This window comes from Toxorhynchites rutilus, chromosome 2 (assembly GCF_029784135.1).
Source record: "Toxorhynchites rutilus septentrionalis strain SRP chromosome 2, ASM2978413v1, whole genome shotgun sequence".
Taxonomy (NCBI): Eukaryota; Metazoa; Arthropoda; class Insecta; order Diptera; family Culicidae; genus Toxorhynchites; species Toxorhynchites rutilus.
The window spans coordinates 103,514,376-103,534,844 of NC_073745.1; the positions used below are offsets into that span (position 1 = coordinate 103,514,376).

A 20,469-nucleotide genomic window follows, 5' to 3' on the forward strand; every position below is an offset into this window, starting at 1 on the left:
ATAAAGCGAAGCTATAATACTTTCTCCAAAGAAATGCCGATACTTTTCACTTTTTGGATTTTGTTTCTTCTGATAAACTCGTTTTCCATTCCAATTTACACCTGCTAAACTAAAACCATAATTCCTCACACTCAACTCTGATCCTCGCTGTTGCCACCAGCATCAATATTGTTTTCCGCAGCGCCATCGCTCTCTTTAATGTCTAACTTGAACCTCTCTATGTCGTGCAAATCGTCGTTCCGTCCCTTCGATAGTTCCATAATGCCAACGAGGGGATTCGTGTGAACGGCTAGACTTGCCCCATATCGGGAGCAGGTCTGATAGAAAGAGTCCAGCATCACATCGTGGACGAAGTAATCCTGCAGCGTCAGCAGGAAGGCAACATTTTTGGCGGCTGCTCTACGCTGCAATTCGTTCAGGGGACGATTCTCGAAAGAGATCTGCGTGTGTGTAAAGAACCAAAACCCAAAGATTGTTGAATTTTTGCTAGTGAACTGAATTTTGGAATACTTACATTTGGATCGAAGGAATTTTTCGGTAGATTCAAGTACTTCACCAGACATTCCTGAATAGTTAACTCATTGTACTGTTCGTCGTACTCTTCTGTAGTGGAGATGTGCGCGACCTGTAGCGAGATCGTTTGTTTAGTATTTTTGCGGCAACTAACTTATATCATCAACAACGGATCTCTCTGAAGTTATAATCAATACAAGGTGTGATTTAATATTTGATACTATTTTGAGCGTTTACTTAGTGTAAGGTGTAGTAAAAAGAATTTCATTATTTTTATGTGAATTAAAGAACGAAAATTGAAGGGTTGATATAATACAGAATCTATCCGGCCTGCCTTGATGAGCCTTTTTTTTAATAAGGACTAAGTCACATCTGTATAAGATCAAAACTCCAAAAACCCTGAGTATTAAATTTGGGATGTGATAATTTGAGCATAACTTTTTGCCAGCTAAATGAGTGATATATTAATCACTTCATTCGAAAGGAACCACAAAATTCTGTAAATATGGACACCCGCTTGAAAATCCATCTCAGTCGTGATTGATCAGCGGTTGATGCATGTCGTCGGTTGGCAGCAAAAGCACTATCAATATTATGTTCGCCCTGGCCAACCTCAGTTATTTTTGTGTGTGTCATCTGCATCGACAACACGTGTTTCATCTTCGCTCTCGCTTATAGCTAGCTAACGGGTGTTAAATAAAAAATGAGAATTTTTTCAATCACAATTAAAAAAATTTTTTTTTTTCATCGATTTCAGTATTTTTTATTAATAACATAATGTATTTTCTTAAAAAAAAATGTCAGTGAATTTTCGAGTAAGGGCCGTGGTATGCTGTTCGACGCAACTTTGTCGCGATGCTCTCGCAAGAACGTTGTACGACACTTACGTCCATTTTCGGATACAATTCCGGATTCTTGTAGTCAGTTGCTTCGTGTCCTTGGCCCTCCAATTGTTTTTATATACTAGGGCACTGAATGAGCCAAAAAAATCCTCTATTGGGCGGCACTGGGACAAGTTTGTTGGGTTACGATCTTTCGGCACGAACGGTATCTTTTTGTCCTCAAGATACACCAGCGTCTTCTTGGCGTAATGGGAAGACGCCTTGTCCGGCCAGAAGACGTACTTCCCATCCGCGTGATGCTTGTTCAGGAACGGCAGCAGGATTTTATCGAGGCACTCTTCTCGATAGATTTGTTGGTTGATTGCCAGACCGCTCGGCTTAAACCAAGGCTTTGAAATGCCCCGGTCGGAAATGGCGATGTACAACACAACCTTTTTTTCAAACTTGTGCTTGAACTTGTATTTCACTTCAGGCGGTGTGGATGACTTGTCGCTGGAGTAGTAATTATCATTTCTTGGAATATGCGTTTTGGACAGCGGAAAATAGCTTTCGTCGTCCAGAACGAAAGACGTCCCGCGGTATTTTGTGGTCATCCACCGACACTGTGATTTAACCGTCTCAATCTGCTCCTCCGTGTACTCCGGCAACCTCGTTTTCTTCCTGCAGACGATTCCTTCCATCTTGAGGGTCCGATGGATCAATACGTGGGAGCAGCCATATTTCCGACCGGCGTCACTGTTGCGTCCTTGTTGTCATATGCTTCTTTAACGATGTCTTCCTCTGCTTCGTCATTATCGTCACCGGACGACCACTTCCGCTCTACGTTCAGGGAACCCAGGATACGATATACCATACTGACAGGTACATTTTCTTCCTTAAAATGTGCCACCGTGAACGTTTTTCCTTGCTGGAAATGCGTTTCGTAGAACCGCACAATGCGTTCGCGGAGCACGTGCTGTTTCGACGCCATCTTTGCTTTGACTTAATTCAAACGAGCAAAACCAAACACGCCTACTGTTCCTAGGGATCCCAAAGAGCAATTTTCTTGGAGAAAGAAAATTTTACGCTCTTTATTTAAGTTATTGAAAGGTATTGAAAAAAATCTCATTTTTTATTTTACACCCGTTATGATTCATTTGCTTCGCGTTGAGAGTGAATTCGACGTCAAACGCTTTGGCGTGCTTGGTCGATACGGTCAAGAAGAGGAATATGAGACAACAACATTCCAGTACTTCAGCCACAAACGACTCTTCAAAAAAGGTCCCGACCTTGGTTCAATGGTAACGTCTGACCATGATATCAGTCGCGAGATACGGAAACGAATCATCAATGGAAGTTGTACCCACTATTGTCTCCACAAACACTTAAGGTCAAACAGACTTAGCAATCGTGCATAATGTTCCCTGTACAAAACGCTTATAAGACCGGTTGTCCTCTTCGAGCCCGAAACGTGGACAATACTCGAAGAGGACCTGCGAGCACTCAGAGTGTTTGAACGACGGGTGTTAAGAACCATAAAGCCAAAATAAATAAAACTAATTTTGTGATATTTTTAAAAAACTACTCACTTATACCAATGTTTACTTAGACCAGTTGCCTTGTGTGTCCTTTGCTGAAGCAAAAGTAAAAAAAACTTGATTTCTGATGCACAAAAGTAGTTACACCATTGATGGACGGCTCCATTGTTTACCCACCGTGAACTGAATCGACTCTTTGAAGTGAGTTGACACGGAACAGCTCGCAAACAGCTCTTCAGCTCACTTTGATAATGATGCAGGAGAGAGAAGAGTTGTAGAATTACAGAGAGTGTGTGAGCTGTAAGATTCAAATGAACTGACCGCCTTGAGGCATTGAGCTTTGTTTACCAGTTTAGGGGGCGCCAGAAATAATAATTGACTTTCAGGCAGAATGAACACGTTTTTAAAATTAAAATTATGAATGAAAATTAACATCTGTGTATTAAATTAGTAATCTATTTCAATGAAAAACACTTTGTTTGTAGGCGGTGAAAAAATCTCATAAGAAAATTCTTTTTGGAGACAATTTTATATTATAATGAAAAGTCTCAGTAAAATGTCGGAAATGTATAGACAAATTGTTGAATAAGAGTCAGGAATACGTGTTTTAAGTAACTTAATAACAGGATGTGAAAAAAATCATTTCAATTTTAACATTTTAAAACTGGCTTCGTGTCTTCTAATCTGTTGAAGATTACACTATCGAGTTTGGGACCCAAATTGAAAGTCGCCACCAGACGTCGACACTGATAACTGAGCTGAAGAGCTATTCATAAAGAACAGCTCTTTTAGATGAGCTGAGCTGATCTGAGCTATTCATCATGATGAGCTGGATTGCACACCTCTAATCGATACATTCACAACGTAAATAGAATATCAGGTACATTACACCCCGCTTTTTTCATGTAGTGGTAATCAAAGGAAAAAAAAAACCAAAAATTATTTCAATATGACAGTTGTATAGTGTTTTCAAATTACCTTTTTTCATTGGAGAGTGTGTGTATTACACAGGCGATGTGATATACCTGGTATTCTATTTATTTTGATACATGCATATATGATACATGAGAGAGAGAAACGAATTCAGACTGGGGGGAGTAACTTCAATATGCCGTGAAGGCAATTTGACTGCGAAGAATTAAATAAGCACGAAGCGTCGTTAGAACAGTGAGTGACGAGAGGGCCCGAATGACTGTTGATCCATGTTGACAAAGAAACTGATGGTAGTAGTAATAATTTGCAAATTGAATGGTTATTGGTTTCATGTACGGACAGAAGCAACTACTCATAAAGGATGTTTCCTGTTTACTTAATTGAAAGATGAAATATAATACGGATAAAAAAGCTACTATTATAAATTCTTGGATTTTGGCCCCCCAAAGGGTCAGCTCCCCCGGCAAATGCCAGGTTTGCCACCCGCACACTATGCTGTTGATTGTAATAACTCTTTTGTGAAGGGTTTAATGGCTTTTAGACAAACTGAACGCAGCCGCAGGCAATTTTGGATCAGTATCATCACTGTATGTTGGATCGATTACACGAAAGCGATGGGTGAAGGTTGTCCGTTGGATGACAACAAAATAAAAATTCGTTGATCCCTGCTAGCGCTATCCGCTACTGATAACCATGTTTGTGGTTATGCTGGAACAGTGGCAGGTAGAATCACAAGGGCTTACGATTCAATGTTTCGCTTGTATTTAAATTATATTCCGCTGTTACTCTGGTTGTTCCTTTCGGTCGGAACCAATTGATGAGCCCAAATTCAAGAGATCATAGTGTGGCTCTCGCCGGCAATAATTTCGCAATCCTACGTTAACAATGCGATGGTGTCTTGGAGCAACGAGAATCCCCACCCCCCATTTTTCGAATTTTTTTATCCGGTAACGTACAGAAACTTATTATTCTTCAAAGTTGCACCATACCGCATCGATACATTCCTGCTAGAGTGATTTCCAAGTCGTGTACGCATCCTGAAATTCCACAACTTCTTCAACTTTTCGAGAGCCCGTCGAAATTGCTTGAATGTTGCCGATGGTGTCCACGTAGGAACTCTATGATGACTTGGACTCCATTGTGACACCGTTCCAATTCAGGTAGTTGGCGATGACGAAGGCAATATGGAATGGAGATATGGTGAACTATTCCCTTAACATCAAAGAAGGCAGTGGTCGTGGACTTCACTCGAGGCTTGCTCATCTGAGCCTTCTACAAGCGCGGCGACGCCGAGTTGTGTCATTCTGCGCTCTGCCGCTTTATCTTCAGATAGTACTGGAAGATTCAAATCTCATCTCCAGTTAGGCGTCGTGTACAAATGACGTAACGTGAGAAGGGGTGGAGTGGGTTCGAGGTTGCGTTACTTGATAAAACATAGGGGAGAGGGCGGATAGCCGTGATCGTTACGTAAAAAAATTCCATTTTTATATATATCTTCTTCCATATATTGGGTTGGGGAAAAAGAAATGTCGTATATTGTCACTATATGGCAACACTTAAACATATCTTGTGTTGTACTTATCGCATCGGGTCATACTATACGGCTATTTAAAGACGACAATCTGTGCTACAAGTGTCGTTTTGACAATGTTGTGATTGTCCTTTCCAGTCTCAAGTTATAGCGCGTCAAAGATGGAGTCCACCAAGCAAGAAATTCGCCATATTTTACGTTTTTACGATACTGTAACGATTCGCACAGCACAGCGTTGGTTTGATCGATTTCGTTCTGGTGTAGTGGCTGTCGAAGATACACCCCGTACTAATAGGCCAATCGTCGTGGAAACCGATAAAATCGTTGAAATCATCCAAGTAGACTGGCATGTGAGCACTCGCTCGATTGGCCAGGAACTGGGTATAGACCATAAAACCGTTTGGAACCATTTGCAGAAGATTGGATTCTAAAAAATGTTGGATGTATGGGTGCCACACGAGTTGACGCAAAAAAATCTTTTAGACCGAATCCACGCCTGCGATGCACAGCTGAAACGGAACGAACTCGACCCATTTTTGAAGAAGATGGTGACTGGTGATGAAAAGTGGATCACGTACGACAACCTAAAGCGAAAGTCGTGGTTGAAGCACGGTGACCCGGCCTCAACTCGGTTCTCTACTGTGAGAAGCTTCACCGTTTGAAGCAGGCGATTGACCAGAAGCGGCCAGAAATGATCAATAGAAATGGTGTTGTTTTCCACCAGGACAACGCTCGGCCTCACACATCTTTGATGACCCACCAGAAGCTACGGGAGCTCGGATGGGATGTCCTATTGCACCCACCGTATAGTCCGGACCTGGCTCCAAGTGATTATCATCTCTTCGGTCCATGCAAACCACTGTATAACTCAAAAACTCATCAAGTAAATGGAGCCAAATTTGGCATGTGAAGGTTTTAGGGGGCACGAAATGTTTCTATGGTGAATGGACACTCCTCCCCTCTTTCTAAGGGGTCGCTGCCATACAAATAAAACACAAACTTCTGCATAACTCGAGAAATAATCAAGCAAATTGAGCCAAATTTGGGTACGAGAAATGTTTCTATGATGGTGTGACACCTCTCCCTCCTCTGGAATGGAGAGGGGGTCCCATAAAAAATAATACACATATTTCAACCAAACATATTCCAACCAAACATGACAATTGAAAATTATCAGAAAACTCGGAAAAATTCAATTCGCATTTGTTCTACAATTACATATTGACAAGCGTTATTAGTCCATTTGATGTTTGCGCTAACGAAATTGATCTTCGTTCGAAACTGGAAATGGATTTTAATGTGATAAAACGCTCTCCTATATCGTCCTCTTCGTCTGTCGATATATAAATAAAAATGGATCGCCGTATGTGTTGATAAGAGCAAAACTCTAGAAAGGAATTGTCTTTATTCTATCATATTTTCTGTATCAAACATTTATTCCATGTAACGGAGAATAATGTTTTTTTGCAAGTGGTTGAAAAATCTTGAACGAGAATTGTGCCTGAAAATAATCTGATTCTATAATGACGAGTTTTGGTAGAAGTACTAGGAATTTTGTAGTAAAAGATAATTTTAAAGAGTAGATTAAAAGATCAATCAATGAACAGTTTTTCGATTGGACCCATTAACGTGCGCTTAATAAGAAAACGTGGATATGATACGAAAAATAAATTTTGGGCGACACGAAGTTTGCCGGGTCAGCTAGTAGAGAATAATTTACCTCCAAAGCACTAATATCGCCACGACGTCACTGTACATTTGTCATCGCGTATCATATATTTTCGGATGAATAAATCCATCTATAGCTATAGATCTCCATAACGTAAACCCGTCATAACGCACACTAACAAACCTCCGCATTCGTGAAACTGAAAACGTTTTTTTATTACAGAGTGAGTTTGGCACTAACTCAGTTTTAAAAACGAATTCTCTATCAGTTTCAACCTAGTCTCGCACAAAATTTAACCCGAAAGCTGTTGGGTTCGCACTGAAGCCTGGTTTAGAGTTCCCGTGAACGTGAACTTGAACAGGTGGTGGAATAGTACGATCATTTCACGGTGAACTACATTGCGAACAAACAACTCAAAAAATCGTGGTGAATAGAAAGTTTTTGTTCACGTTCACGTTCACGTTCATATTAAAAGTTCGGCAGTAAATGTGAAGTAAATAAACATCGAGCTTCAATAAAGTAATTCGGATAAAATATACAGTTGTTCACGAATCAACCCGCAGCAACGAAGTTTTTCAACCCGTGCAGAGATCCGATTGAATGAAATTACATCCATATCCATATTTTCGTTGAAAACTTGAGAATTGCTAAACATATCCTTTTACAGTTCACGGCGAAACAATTTTCAGTATGCCTTGGGACATTCGAACGTGAACATGAACGAGGAAACATTTTGACGTCTATATTCACGTTCACGTTCACGTTCACCGGAGTCGATGAACTATGGTGAGTTCATCAACATCTCGATACCACGGTGGAAATTCACAATCGTTGTGCAATATTGGATTCACGGGAACTCTAAACCTACCTTGAGATGTTTCACGGGTTCGCACTTGGGTTCACCAATACACTTATACTGAACTGTCATGTTCCGAGTATTGTTTTGGAAATTTTAAAAATTAAGACTATGAAAATGGAAAATCTGCTGCTTTTGCTTTTGTATTATTGGAATCGTAATCCAATTCGGATTTTGATTTTGAGTATATTCGCGTAGACGGCATTAAGGTGAAGGTGGAAGCTAGTCATTGTAGTAGTATAGGTGAACCTACGTGTAAAAATGGGGTAATAGTGTTTGTGAGAGAATAGCAAAGCACACGTAAATAGACCAATTCACTTATCAGACTGTGTGGCGCTTCATTGACACGAGTCTTTGAATACATTTGAAAAAAAAATAACAATTCAATACTAAAGTGAAATGTATGAACGATATGTTCCGATGAACAATTGCGAATATAAATATACATCCATTCCATGCCAAACCGATATAGTGGTTCTCAGAAAGTGGTAGTTTTGTTCTTTATCGCATATTATGAGACCCGTATTTTTCTATTATTTTGTTAGGGTACCCATTTCCATTTTGGGGTGGTTCAAGAAAACCATTTTTTCCAAAAATGCCTTATTTTAAAAAATTCATAACTTTCGAACTACTAGACCGATTCAGAAGATTGACATATCAAATTAAAGCCAATCACTTGGTCTTTTTTGAAAAAATACTATACCTACAGAAAATTTGAATACTGCTCTCGTTATTATTGATTGTATTTGTTTTTTATTGTTTTCATAGTCTCGGGACCAAAGGCGCTATAGTTTTTTTATATTTTTTCTGGAAAGCTGAGGATTTTTCACATAAAATATCTCGAAACCAGGGACATAACTTTTGATCTACTAGATCGATTTAGATGATCGACATATCAAATTGAGGCCAATGAGCTAGTCTTGTTTCAAAAATTTTTTGAAAAAAGTCATTTTTGGCAAAAAAGCGAAAAAAAATTTTTTTTCGGACCACCCTAAAATGGAAATGGTCACCCTAAGAAATTTGGCTTCTATATATACAGTCATTCGGTTTGGCATGGAATGGCTGTATATATAGAGGATGCATTTGCATATGAAGTAAAATTCTGAATATATGCGAGCGTAACATGAGCAAATTTATAACACATGCGAATTGGGGCTCTTTTGGCATTGATAAGTTCTTCCGCATAGTAACTCGATGTTGATAATTCCTTAATATTTTCCTACGTTGATCGTATTGTTTTCACATATTCACGTTGAAGAGCCTTAACCCTTCTCTTCGTTGGCCGAGGCATTTTGTTTGAATGTAATACTTTTCCGTTTACTGTTTTTGAAAGCATAGGCAGCCATGGCAGTGTTCCGAGCTCTGCAATACAATTTTCTTACCCAATGTTAAAGTTGCTAAAATTTACATTATAGACCCATTCAACGTAAAAATAATAATTGTATTGATATCAACACAATTTAATTCTATTGATTTTCATGACATGAAACGCTATGACTCCGGAATGATATTTTATTGAGTGATTTTTATAGCTGTTTCGATGACGTTGTCTGGCATCGGTGTCGAAAAAATAACGATGCTTCCATCAAAACAAACAAAACCATTGTCGAAGATTGAAAAATGAAAATTTTAATTTCAGAGCACTAGCTCGAGTTTTCCGACGTTTTTCACTATACAGTGCGACAACAGATGAAAATTTAATATCTTGTGAGTAATCGATTAGAGTTTGGTTGATATTACTTGATGGGAAGTGTGCGAAAACGATCATTTTCTTCACACTGTTTCACAAAATTATTGATTTTCGGGCGAGGGGTGAGATGAGGGAGGAGGGAGATGAAAGAAATGAGCGCCATTGTGGCAGCCATTTGTGGCTAGCTTCCACCTTTACCTTAAGCTTCGTGTACTTTCATTGAAAGCGAAAATAATGTTCGATATTCAGGTAGAATAAACATGCTTTCAAAATCAAAATTATGAATGAAAATTTACTTTAACTTATCAAATATTTATTTTATGTGATGAATAAGACATTTTTTTCCGAAAATGCAAAAGCATCGAACGAAAACTGTGTCTGGTGATGATTTTATATTGTAATAGTAATTATTTGTGGAACAAACAAGAAATGCATCGACAAGAGGTTAAGTGAGTGTCAGGACTAGATTTTACACTGCACTTGATCCTTATGGTCTGATAGAGAATAATTTACCTCCTCAGCACTAATATCACCACCAGATGTCGACACTATACATTTGTCATCGCAAATATTAACAAATCCGAGTATATAACGCACACCAACAAACCTCCGCATTCGTGAACCTGAAAACGTTTTTCTATTACAGAGTCAGTTTGGAACTAACTCAGTTTTAAAAACGAATTCGCTATTAATGTTACATATAGGGGAGAAGGGGGTCCAAAATCGCATTTTTAGCATTACGTGTGCCACCCCTCATAACATTGCCTAGAAAATTTTGATCATCCGCACACAACTGTTTCAGTTCCTCACACTCTTCCACAAGATAGAGTTTTTGAGTATCGGTTCAAACTCTGGGCACAAAATTTGCACGAATTTTACGCATGATGAAATCTTCTGTTCACAACGTCAGCAATCGTCGCAAAGTTGATCGTGTTCCCGCGATGTCAATGAACGTCCTGAACACGTTTATGCCACTTCTTTATTTGCGTGACAGGAAACATCCCCAGAGGTTGTCTGGAGATAATCCGATGTCTCCTTTGGCGTTTTATTTAGTTTCACACAAAATTTCATCACGTATTTTTGCGTTTTCGTTGTAAATTCAACTTCTCTTACGAATTGACTTTTTATTTTATCATACGGTTCCACAAGATTTTCAAATGCCGCACGAAACAAATCGATGGAACATACGCGAATTAAATTTCCTTGCCAAATCGAAACAATAATCAATAACCTCCAAACCAAGACGTGAAAAATCATCGGTTGAAGCCCTCAGAATCCCAGGACATTTTTTTTTTGCTTTTCGGAAGATTCGCTATATTCATCGCCGCATATTGTTCCAACGATTCCTAGAGCTCAATGAAATAATGCTTGTTTAGAAAGGTTGAACTGTTCATTATTTTCCAATGATTATTACTCAAACGAGAAGGGCAAATCTTGAAATTATGTAACATCATTTCATTCAAATGGCTTCATTGGCTGGTAAACTTTCCAACCCAATTTTTTAACACACTTTAGTGGTTTGTGTTTATTTTTACCGATAACGCTACCACTTTTGGTGAATGGTTTCTGGATTACTTGTATTGCATCAATCTGTAATGACAACCCATAGGAGTGACTCCACAGTATTAAATCTCAACTTCGTGGCAGCCAAACAACATCACTAAAACAGCTTATTACACTATTATTTGTATAACGCGTATGCATTAAAAATGGGCTATTTCCTAATTGGCTATGAAAAAAATGGTACTTTCGTACTGCCCATGCTTGTATAGGAGACGTAAGCAACAGAATCAACAAAAGCGACTTTTTCCATTTTGCCATTTTGCATCCTACGCAATGTAATACGTTTGCTCAACATGCAAACAAACATTTTTTGTTCGAAAACATTTAAGCAATTTTGAAAAAACGTTTCCGAAAAATCACTGTTTGTCCACATAACAGATGTAGTTCCATACAGCTTCCATACATCGTTCGAAAATCAACAATTATAGATATTGGGCCTGATTACGAACGTCATTTCACGGTGAATGCGAAATGAAGTGCATATAAACTTGCATACAAATTATTTCGTTTTCACCGTGAGGTGACGTTCATGATCAGGCCCATTATGTGCTATAAGCAAAATCTACATTTGAATCACATTCTTTGTAGAGTCCAAACATGCCTGTCAGGATAGTGTCTTATTACTTAGTGTTTCCTAATAGATAAATATTAAAAAGCCATTGAAACACTGCTCATATAATCACTATTTTTCGTTCACTGCACTGAACAATGAACAAAGATAAGCAATTGTGTTTTTTTTAATGTTATAACTACCTAAATGTCTGCATTTGTATCTTCAAGTAGATAATGAAACAATCAGATCAGTAAAATTGGTTCTTAGCATTATCACTCATCGGATTCGACATCGAATTATTTCACATACTCAGCATTTAATCACACAGTTGAGGTAAGTCACTCCACCATCTTTATGGGATTGTGTGAAATTTCTCATCGTGATATCGGTAAATCATGTTGCAAATTACCAACATTGCGGATACAATTAATTGAAAAACACGAACCTGCTTTTCTTATCATATCCCAGAGTATTTAGGAAAATAGTACTATTCAAGACTCGCAACAAATCCAGAGTACCTTTTCCAGCAATTTCTAAATTTCATACAAACCTTCTTGATTTTATCCGATAACAACTGGAACTACCGGCGGAGACGTTTTGACTATTATCGAAAATGTAAATACTAACGCAACAGACAGGGCAACCTGGTGATTACGTCTAGCTATGTGAACAAATGTTCATTGAAACGATTGATTGTCCGCAAGAATAGACGTAAGCGTTTTCAAAATGGAAAAAAATATGTTTTAATCCGCAAAATCTCCTAGGCCCTCTTTTTGCCGATAATATCATTCAACTGGACAGATTATTTCATTGGAAATTCACATGGTTATGATTGTAGGCGAAAAAACAACAAAATTGCGTTTTCCCAACACTAATGGTGGTGGTGATTACGTCTCCTATGCAATCATGGGCAGCGTATTAGCGTCACCGGAACCGAAATACAATAGATAGCAATTACTTAACCGGGCAAACGTATGCCGTCCGACGCACGCTAACGCTCGGTCGGACCTAACTAAAGGATCGTCTCCTATGTTTCAAACTAACCGAGCAATCGATGGAACACAGGTTTGTGTGCGAAAGGCAACAAGGCAACAACAATACAAATAATATTTGAATGCCAGTGCGAACAATAAAAATGCTATCTATTATATTTCGGCTCCGGTGACGCTAATACGAAAGTACCAAAAAAAACTACCAAAGATAATCCAATGGACCAAATTTCCCTTTCTGAAGTACTTAATAAACGTAGGATTAATGAAAAATTGAGTGAATTGATTTTTTCGTATTTTTTTCATCGCCATCCAAAATTAGTTCTTTTTAATGCATTCGTTGAAACTGACCTTCATATTTTATATACGATAAAAAACTAGGTCACTCATCTATACTACCAAATAGCAACTATTTCTGTGCACTCACCAGCGTATCGAAATACCTCCCAAGTGTTGCCCCACACTGATGCTTCAGTGCATCCTCCAACCGTCGACCATCGTGGATCACCCGACGCACCTTCGGACTGGCCAGTATCGTCTTCATCTCGCTCGTAACGTTCATCCACTTTATGTCGAAAACGTAAATCCTTTCATTGGAGGCCATCGACAGCAGCGAAGGGGTTCCCGAGTGTCGCCCCAGTTCGATTCCTTCCATACCCAGGGCGATAAGTTTTTGCGTTTTCAAATATTTAATGGCATCGTAATATTTCGCATCGGTTTGATGAATGAAGATATGAGAATCGACTCGGTTAAAAATTTCCTCCACTTCCTCTAGATTAATACGGGCTATGGCAGTGGCAACGACAACCCGCGGCGCTGATGTTCCAGCCCCGAGTTCATTGTCCGCGCCATCAACCGATTCACTCTCAACGATCTTGACGTGCTTGATTTCTGAGTAGTAATAATCCTGAGTACCGACAATTGGTAGGTTGGTTTGAAAATCTTTCACATTTCTAAGACGCACAAATGATCGTTTCGATCCAATGTGAACTATCTCTCCGATCACACACTCGTCTTCGAGATCGAGTATCACGATTTGTCCCTTAACCAGGTTTAAATCATCCATCTCGTGAACTTATGTTCTGTTGTTAATATCCAATAAACAATAATGCTGACAAAAAATAGTGTGGATGGAATGTAAAACAAAGTATATCGAAAGTACAATTGTATGGTAGTTAATCCTGCTTCTGGGACTCCTTCCGACTATCCCCAGGAGATGACGGACCGTCAAAGTATGCCCGGTAGATATACAATCCCAGGGCAATGTGTAGAACTATCACGGCGGATATAGCAGAGTAAATATTACTACTAACGTCCGACAGCTGCAAATAGCCGTCGAAAACAATGCTTTTGGTAGAGAAAAACGTTATTATTGGCAGGATGATAATCAAAAGACAATAGAAGAAAACTACACGGAAATTGCGGTATTCGTTTTGTTGCTCCTGCAATTAAAATGTAACGAGAATAATCTTTGATTTTCACTAGTATCCTAATGCGTTATCACGAGATACAACACATAGGTTTAACCATTAATTTTCAGTACTTACATTTTTACTGATTTGCAGATGCTGTTTGGATTTAGACCTGGACATTTTTTGTGCAGATTATATACTTGAAACAAATATGTGTGTATGTCAAGTCTTTCACAGAAAATTTCATTCACGGAATTCCAAATAATTAGGAGAATGAAACAAAAACCTTTACCACAAATACCGATTCGAGGCGCCGAAATAGAAAAGAAAAATGATTTATCCAATAACTGTCAAGCCACCCGGTCTCGTGATCGGTTGAATTATTGTACAATTATTTCAAACTGATGTATTTTTGGGCAGACATGCAAACGTCACTAATAAAACACTGAAAGAACTGCTTAAATGCATACATACACTGAGAGAAATAATTAGTAAATATAACGAATTTTTTGGTAAATACTACCAATCTATAGTCATTTTCGACCGTACTAATAAACACATATGTCAAGCAGAACAATGATTCGGAAGCCCAATATCGGCTACATTTTCTCGCCGAAAATGCACGTATCAGAATTATATCCTTATTATACCTCCGTATTGCCTTATAGGAACAATGAAAATGGTTAATACGCGCTTTTCTAACCAATTTTCAGATATGACAATATCCAAGCTTACTAATGTTATCGAGTAAAATATACTAATCTCTGGTAGGGATGCGGGTTTGTTGACAATATGTACAAAAAATTTGTACATTCTACTAATTTTGCATTACCAAATGTATTTAGTAGTTTTCGACCGAGGATTTTTCTAAGGGTACGCAAAGAATCTTAAGGCTGATTTAGATGATGCCAGTCAGCGCTCTAGTTGAAGTATCCAGTGAACAGAGAACAGACACTCGGTTCAAGTTATTTGTACCAGTATCGAACAAGTAATTGGCTTCTAACTGGAACAGAGTGTCTGTTCTCTATTCACTGGATACTTCAACTAGAGCGCTGACTGGCATCGTCTAAATCAGCCTTTATTTTCACAACAAAATGTAATTATTTACAAGGCGCCTAGAAGTATAGAACGATATAGAACAGCTAAGAATTCCCCGTCACTATTTCGGTGCTGGTGAATTTCTGGACTACGAATCGTTACAGCTACACGTATTCGTAGATGCCAGTGCCGGTGCATATGGCTGCGTAGCATATTTTTGGTTGTTAGTAGATGGGATTCCTCGATGTACCTTGGTTCAAGCAAAATCTAAAGTGGCACCGTTAAGGCAATATTCGACACCACGTTTGGAGTTGATGGCAGCGGTGATGGGAGCAAAATTAGCAAAACCGTCAAAGCAAATCACAGTTTTTACATCAACCGTGTTCAATTTTGGACGGATTCAAGTACGGTGTATTCCTGGATTGTATCGGATCACCGGAAGTACAAAGTGTTCGTGGCTTACCGGATTGGCGAAATTCTGAGTAAGACAAACCCAGCGAATTGGCGTTGGATTCGCACGAAGCTGAATATAGCGGATGATTTGACTAAATGGAAGAACGGAAACAAAATTGAATCACATAGCCCCTGGTTCACAGGCCATAAGTATCTATATGAAGCAGAGAATATGTGGCCATATCCGGAACCACCCAGACCAAACGTGACTGAAGAGCTACGGGTCAGCGCGTTGTTCCACAGTGTAGAGATCGCGGACCCTCTAATCTATTGTAGTCGTATTTCGAAGTGGAACATTATAGTCCGCACGGTGGCAAACGTTGTACGGTTCGTGTCAAACATTCGGCGTAAACAGCAGGGCTTACCGATCGAATCGTTACCAGTTGATCGTAGGATAGCACGGTTAGGTTGAGGTTCCGTAGCAGCAGTAAAACGTCCCTTGTCGACAGAGGAATACCAAGAGGCTGAGCGCTTTCTGTGGAAAATGGCGAATCATTTCCAGATGAAGTGAAAACGTTAGTGAAATGCAGAGAAGGGAAAAGAATATCCATTGATCGTTCTAGCAATATTTTCAAGCTTTCGCCTGTGTTGGACGAACACAATGTGATGCGGATGGATGGTAGAGTACGAGAGGGAGAATTCATTCCATTTGAGTTACAGTTCCCAGTGATTCTTTCGAAAGGGCACCCAGTTACTGTCAGGCTTATAGAATACTATCATAATCTATTTGGTCATGGAAACCGAGAAACCGTAGTGAACGAGTTGAGACAACGTTTCTACATCCCAAGGGTCCGAAGAGAGCTAGAGAAAATCGGAAAAAACTGTATGCAGTGCAGAGTAAGAAAATGTAAACCGGTGGTTCCGAGGATGGCTCCGCTTCCAAATCAACGAACTACTCCTTACGTTAGGCCATTCAGTTATGTGGGAGTAGACTTCTTCGGTCCGATCAATGTGGTGGTTGGACGTCACACGGAAAAGCGTTGGTGTGCTCTCTTTACTTGCTTTGGAACGAGAGCTATCCACCTTGAAGTCGTACATAGTTTATCGTCGCAAGCGTGCCTGATGGCCATTCGTCGTTTCGTTTGCAGACGAGGAGTTCCCGTTGAGTTTTTCTCTGATAATGGGACGAACTTTGTGGGCGCCAGTAAGGAGATTATGAAGGGGATCAAATCTGATTGTTCCGAAGAGTTGACGAGTTCTAGGACCCGATGGAACTTCAATCCGCCATCAGCACCCCACTTTGGCGGAGTTTGGGAGAGGCTCGTTCGTTCGGTGAAAGAGACGATGGATGTATTGGATGACGGCCGCAGACTGACGGATGAAATACTCCAAACTACATTAACTGAAGCAGAGGACATAGTAAATTCCAGACCCTTGACTTATGTTCCTCAAGATCCAGAAAATTCGGGAGCTATTACTCCAAACCATTTCATGAGGGGACAACCATCAAGTGGAACAGAGTGTCGCAGGCTGTCGACCAATGATGCGGAGGCTCTAAAAAACAGCTACAAGAGGTCGCAGCTATTGGCTGACCGTATATGGAAGCGATGGTTGACCGAGTATCTTCCGTTCATCAACCGACGTGTCAAGTGGCACACTGAGCAGAAGCCATTAGAAGTAGGCGAAGTTGTGTTTGTGGCAGACGAGGACAACCGGAAGTGTTGGGTTAGAGCAATTGTGGAAGAAGTTATTCTTGGAGTTGACGGACGTGTTAGGCAAGCAGTGGTACGTACAGCCAAGGGAACGTATAAGCGTCCGGTAGCCAAGCTGGCGGTGCCGGAGATTCGTATTGGTAAATCTGGTAAGGATCCTTCACCAGTGTTACGGGGAGGGGCTGTTGCGGCACCGGTGACGTCATAGACACAGTGTACCTGTTGCAAGTAACCGACTTGGACTTGTCAGACAGGGATAATAGATGAAAACAAAACAAACATTCTAAAAAGTAGTTAATAGTGAGAAAAGGATTGAAAGGATCTATTGAATTTGTATTGATTGAACTGAACGAAGATACGAGAGTAAACTATTCATGTAAGCAAAAATAAATAATTGTTACCTAAATTAGTTTCAATAAATATATATTTTTGTAGTTTTGAGCTGCTAACAAACAGCTGCTACAAAAACGGTTTTCTTATAAGTGATCCGAACAGGTGGGCCAACTTGCTAAAACCACTCTTCAGCCATCTTGGAAGTCTACTGTGTTTTGTTTGTAAATAAAACACAATACGCTTGTGCCCAAGCTCGCTCGTGATCACTCTGTCTCTTTCACGCTTCAAGCTAATAATTCCCCTTCTACTTTTTTTCCTTTTTTCCTTCTGCACTGTTTTCATATACCGTTCCCCTAACCAACTTAGGATATACTTCTAGGATATACACATCGAGTCTCACTCGTGGTGTACTTGCATAACATAGAGCGCTAGAACGCTCAGCGGAGTAGTGAAATCACTTGATGTGTGACGTATTACATAAAACGGGAAGGGGTTCATCCCTCTGTCGTTCTCAAAAAAGACTGAAAATAGCATACAAAATTTTCATTTCGTTGGTTTATTTGTTTGGACTGTACCATAAAATGTGAACTCAATCTGTTTTAGGTAATTCTGAGTTACTTGTCTCCACATTTTGGATCATATCCGAAACTGTGCAAACCAGCTCATTATGATGAACAGATCATATCAGCTCAGCTCATTCTTTAACAGCTCTTCAGCTCAGTTGTCAGTGTCGACGTCTGGTGGCGACTTTCAATTTGGGTCCCAAACTCGATAGTGTAATCTTTATCAGATTAGAAGACACGAAGACAGTTTTAAAATGTTAAAATTTGAATGAAATTTTACACACAATGTTACTAAACTACTTGAAACACGTAATACTGACTCTTATTTAACCATTTGTTTATGCATTTCCGACATTTTACTGAGACTTTTCATTATAATATAAAGTTGTTTTCAAAACAATTTTCTTATGAGATTTTTTCACCGCCTTCAAACACCGCCTGGCACATACCTAATTGCAAATACATGCAAGCTGCGAGTACTTTTGTGGAGACCGGAATATGTCTCCCTAAAACGTACTTCTAAACTGAGAAGCCTGGGAAAATCGTACTTTTAGATACTAGAGGTGAATGAACTTTCGTGGTTCGAGAAATGTAAAATACAATGATTGTTTCACAATTCCTCCGTTCACATATTTTGGTAGTTCTAGACATTATATCAAACGTAAAAGTAAGTTCATCAGATTTACTTGTAACGAAGAACATAATCTATTACAATACATGAATTGATCTTACATGATAGCTGTTCAAGCTTTTTACTTTACAAAGCAAAAATGCAAAAAAGCAATTCAATTCCAAATTCGTTTCAATTCGAAAATTGTTTCATTCAATCTATAATTTAATGAATACAAAACAAATGCTTACTAAGAGTACGGTAGAGTACGTCAACCTTGCGGTTATATCATATACTAATATAACCCACCCATTTTAACTTGTCATTGAACGATTCAATTTGTGTCGCGCACAATTGTACGTTTCGTAGTGTTTTATCACTGGACACCACGCAATTCGTGGAAGTGAGTGTTCGTCTTTCAATTGTTGGTTTTGTTCAATCAGACCAAGAAGCTAGAATTGACAAGTAGTTCGTTTTTGACAAAATGAGAAAAAAGACATGAAAGATGCGAGAGGGGAGAATAGAATGACACCGACTATTTTTGTTTATAAACATAGTCGTCACTTTTGCTTCCATTTTGTCACTTTTGCTTCCATTTTGTCACTTTTGCTTCCATTTTGAATGTCGAGAGTGAGGGGCTGTCCACATACCACGTGGACAACTTGAAGGGGGGGGGGGGGGGGTTTAGGGTTTACGAAAATGTCCACGCTTGTCCACTGTGAGGGGGGAGGGGGTTTTGATAATGTCCACGTGGACACGTTGAGTATTTTTAACATTTATTAAAACATTCAAGTTAATAGTCAAAATTGAATGAGATCTGTTTTGTATTTACACGATTTTTTGAACTTCACGCCTGCCCTGAGTACTCAGTATTCATCAATAAAAACACTGAACTGCCTGAGAGTGCTGCTCGGTCAAACATCCATATTTTTTCATATGACTGAACCTCTTTCCTGAAATGTATATTCTCAAGGTAACGCACATGAACTAGGATCCATCAATTTATTCCAATCGGTAATAGAGGGTTATTAAATCCGTCAGGATAAAGACACCCAATAACACAAAGAATGTTGTAATTTTTGTAGTATTAAAAATCACGACTTAAGTGCGGGTTTAATTCAGCTTTTGCTCTTGGTGACAAAACTGTTTGGTTTTTTTTCCGAGAACTCTCAAGGATTTCTGAACATTGAAACGAACAACAAATTCTTCCATGAGTGTACGGGCCGTATCTCTGAAGATCTTTTTCTTGCAATGATGTTGTTCTTCATTGATGTCTGGTAATTTATGTAATACGCTTCTTTTGAGTTGTCTGGAAGGTTCATGCTGCTACTGCTGATTAATTAAAAGAAAAGATTAATCCTTGATGCACATGAATTAGTAGATTCGCCTCAGATGTCGAAAATCACCGTTCATGATAAACGAAACATCACGAAAAACATGCATGCAACATGCAAACATGCAACAATACATGGACTACATATTAACCAATATTACGGAACCCGATCGGATTTGACAAATCGCAATCCGAACGAAATAATCTGTTGTATTCTCCATTTCAAGGTTGCAACATTTGCACAATACGATAGAACTTGATTCGATCAGATTAAGGGGGATAGGGACACTAATTTCGGACGTTTATTCGAGCTCCGAAAAAGTAAAACAAAGAATATTTTTATCATCCATTATATCACTATTTGTTTATCTATCTTTCAACAATAAAAAAAACTGAACGGAAAAAGTCACAGGAGGGTT

The 20,469-nt window shown here is 39.1% G+C and overlaps 2 protein-coding genes across 2 annotated transcripts; both read right to left on the minus strand.

The window, feature by feature from the left end:
- Positions 1-43: 43 nt before the first annotated feature.
- LOC129767966 (piRNA biogenesis protein EXD1) lies at positions 44-13,722 on the minus strand. Its single transcript, XM_055769291.1, has 3 exons — positions 13,084-13,722; positions 515-625; positions 44-440 (listed from the first exon to the last, which is right to left on the minus strand). Exons 1-3 carry the CDS (start codon positions 13,720-13,722, stop codon positions 132-134), a joined length of 1,059 nt encoding a protein of 352 aa, XP_055625266.1. The 3' UTR covers positions 44-131.
- A 109-nt stretch (positions 13,723-13,831) lies between these two features.
- LOC129767967 (vacuolar ATPase assembly integral membrane protein VMA21 homolog) lies at positions 13,832-14,450 on the minus strand. Its single transcript, XM_055769292.1, has 2 exons — positions 14,204-14,450; positions 13,832-14,098 (listed from the first exon to the last, which is right to left on the minus strand). Exons 1-2 carry the CDS (start codon positions 14,246-14,248, stop codon positions 13,832-13,834), a joined length of 312 nt encoding a protein of 103 aa, XP_055625267.1. The 5' UTR covers positions 14,249-14,450.
- Positions 14,451-20,469: the final 6,019 nt, after the last annotated feature.

Excerpts from the sequence above, each read along its gene's own strand:
- LOC129767967 (XM_055769292.1), bottom strand. The coding sequence starts at position 14,248 with ATGTCCAGGTCTAAATCCAAACAGCATCTGCAAATCAGTAAAAAT. Across the intron at positions 14,099-14,203 it reads ATCTGCAAATCAGTAAAAAT|GAGCAACAAAACGAATACCG; the intron begins GTAAGTACTGAA and ends TTTTAATTGCAG.
- LOC129767966 (XM_055769291.1), bottom strand. The coding sequence starts at position 13,722 with ATGGATGATTTAAACCTGGTTAAGGGACAAATCGTGATACTCGATCTC. Across the intron at positions 626-13,083 it reads GGAGGTATTTCGATACGCTG|GTCGCGCACATCTCCACTAC; the intron begins GTGAGTGCACAG and ends ATCTCGCTACAG. Across the intron at positions 441-514 it reads AAAATTCCTTCGATCCAAAT|ATCTCTTTCGAGAATCGTCC; the intron begins GTAAGTATTCCA and ends ACACACACGCAG.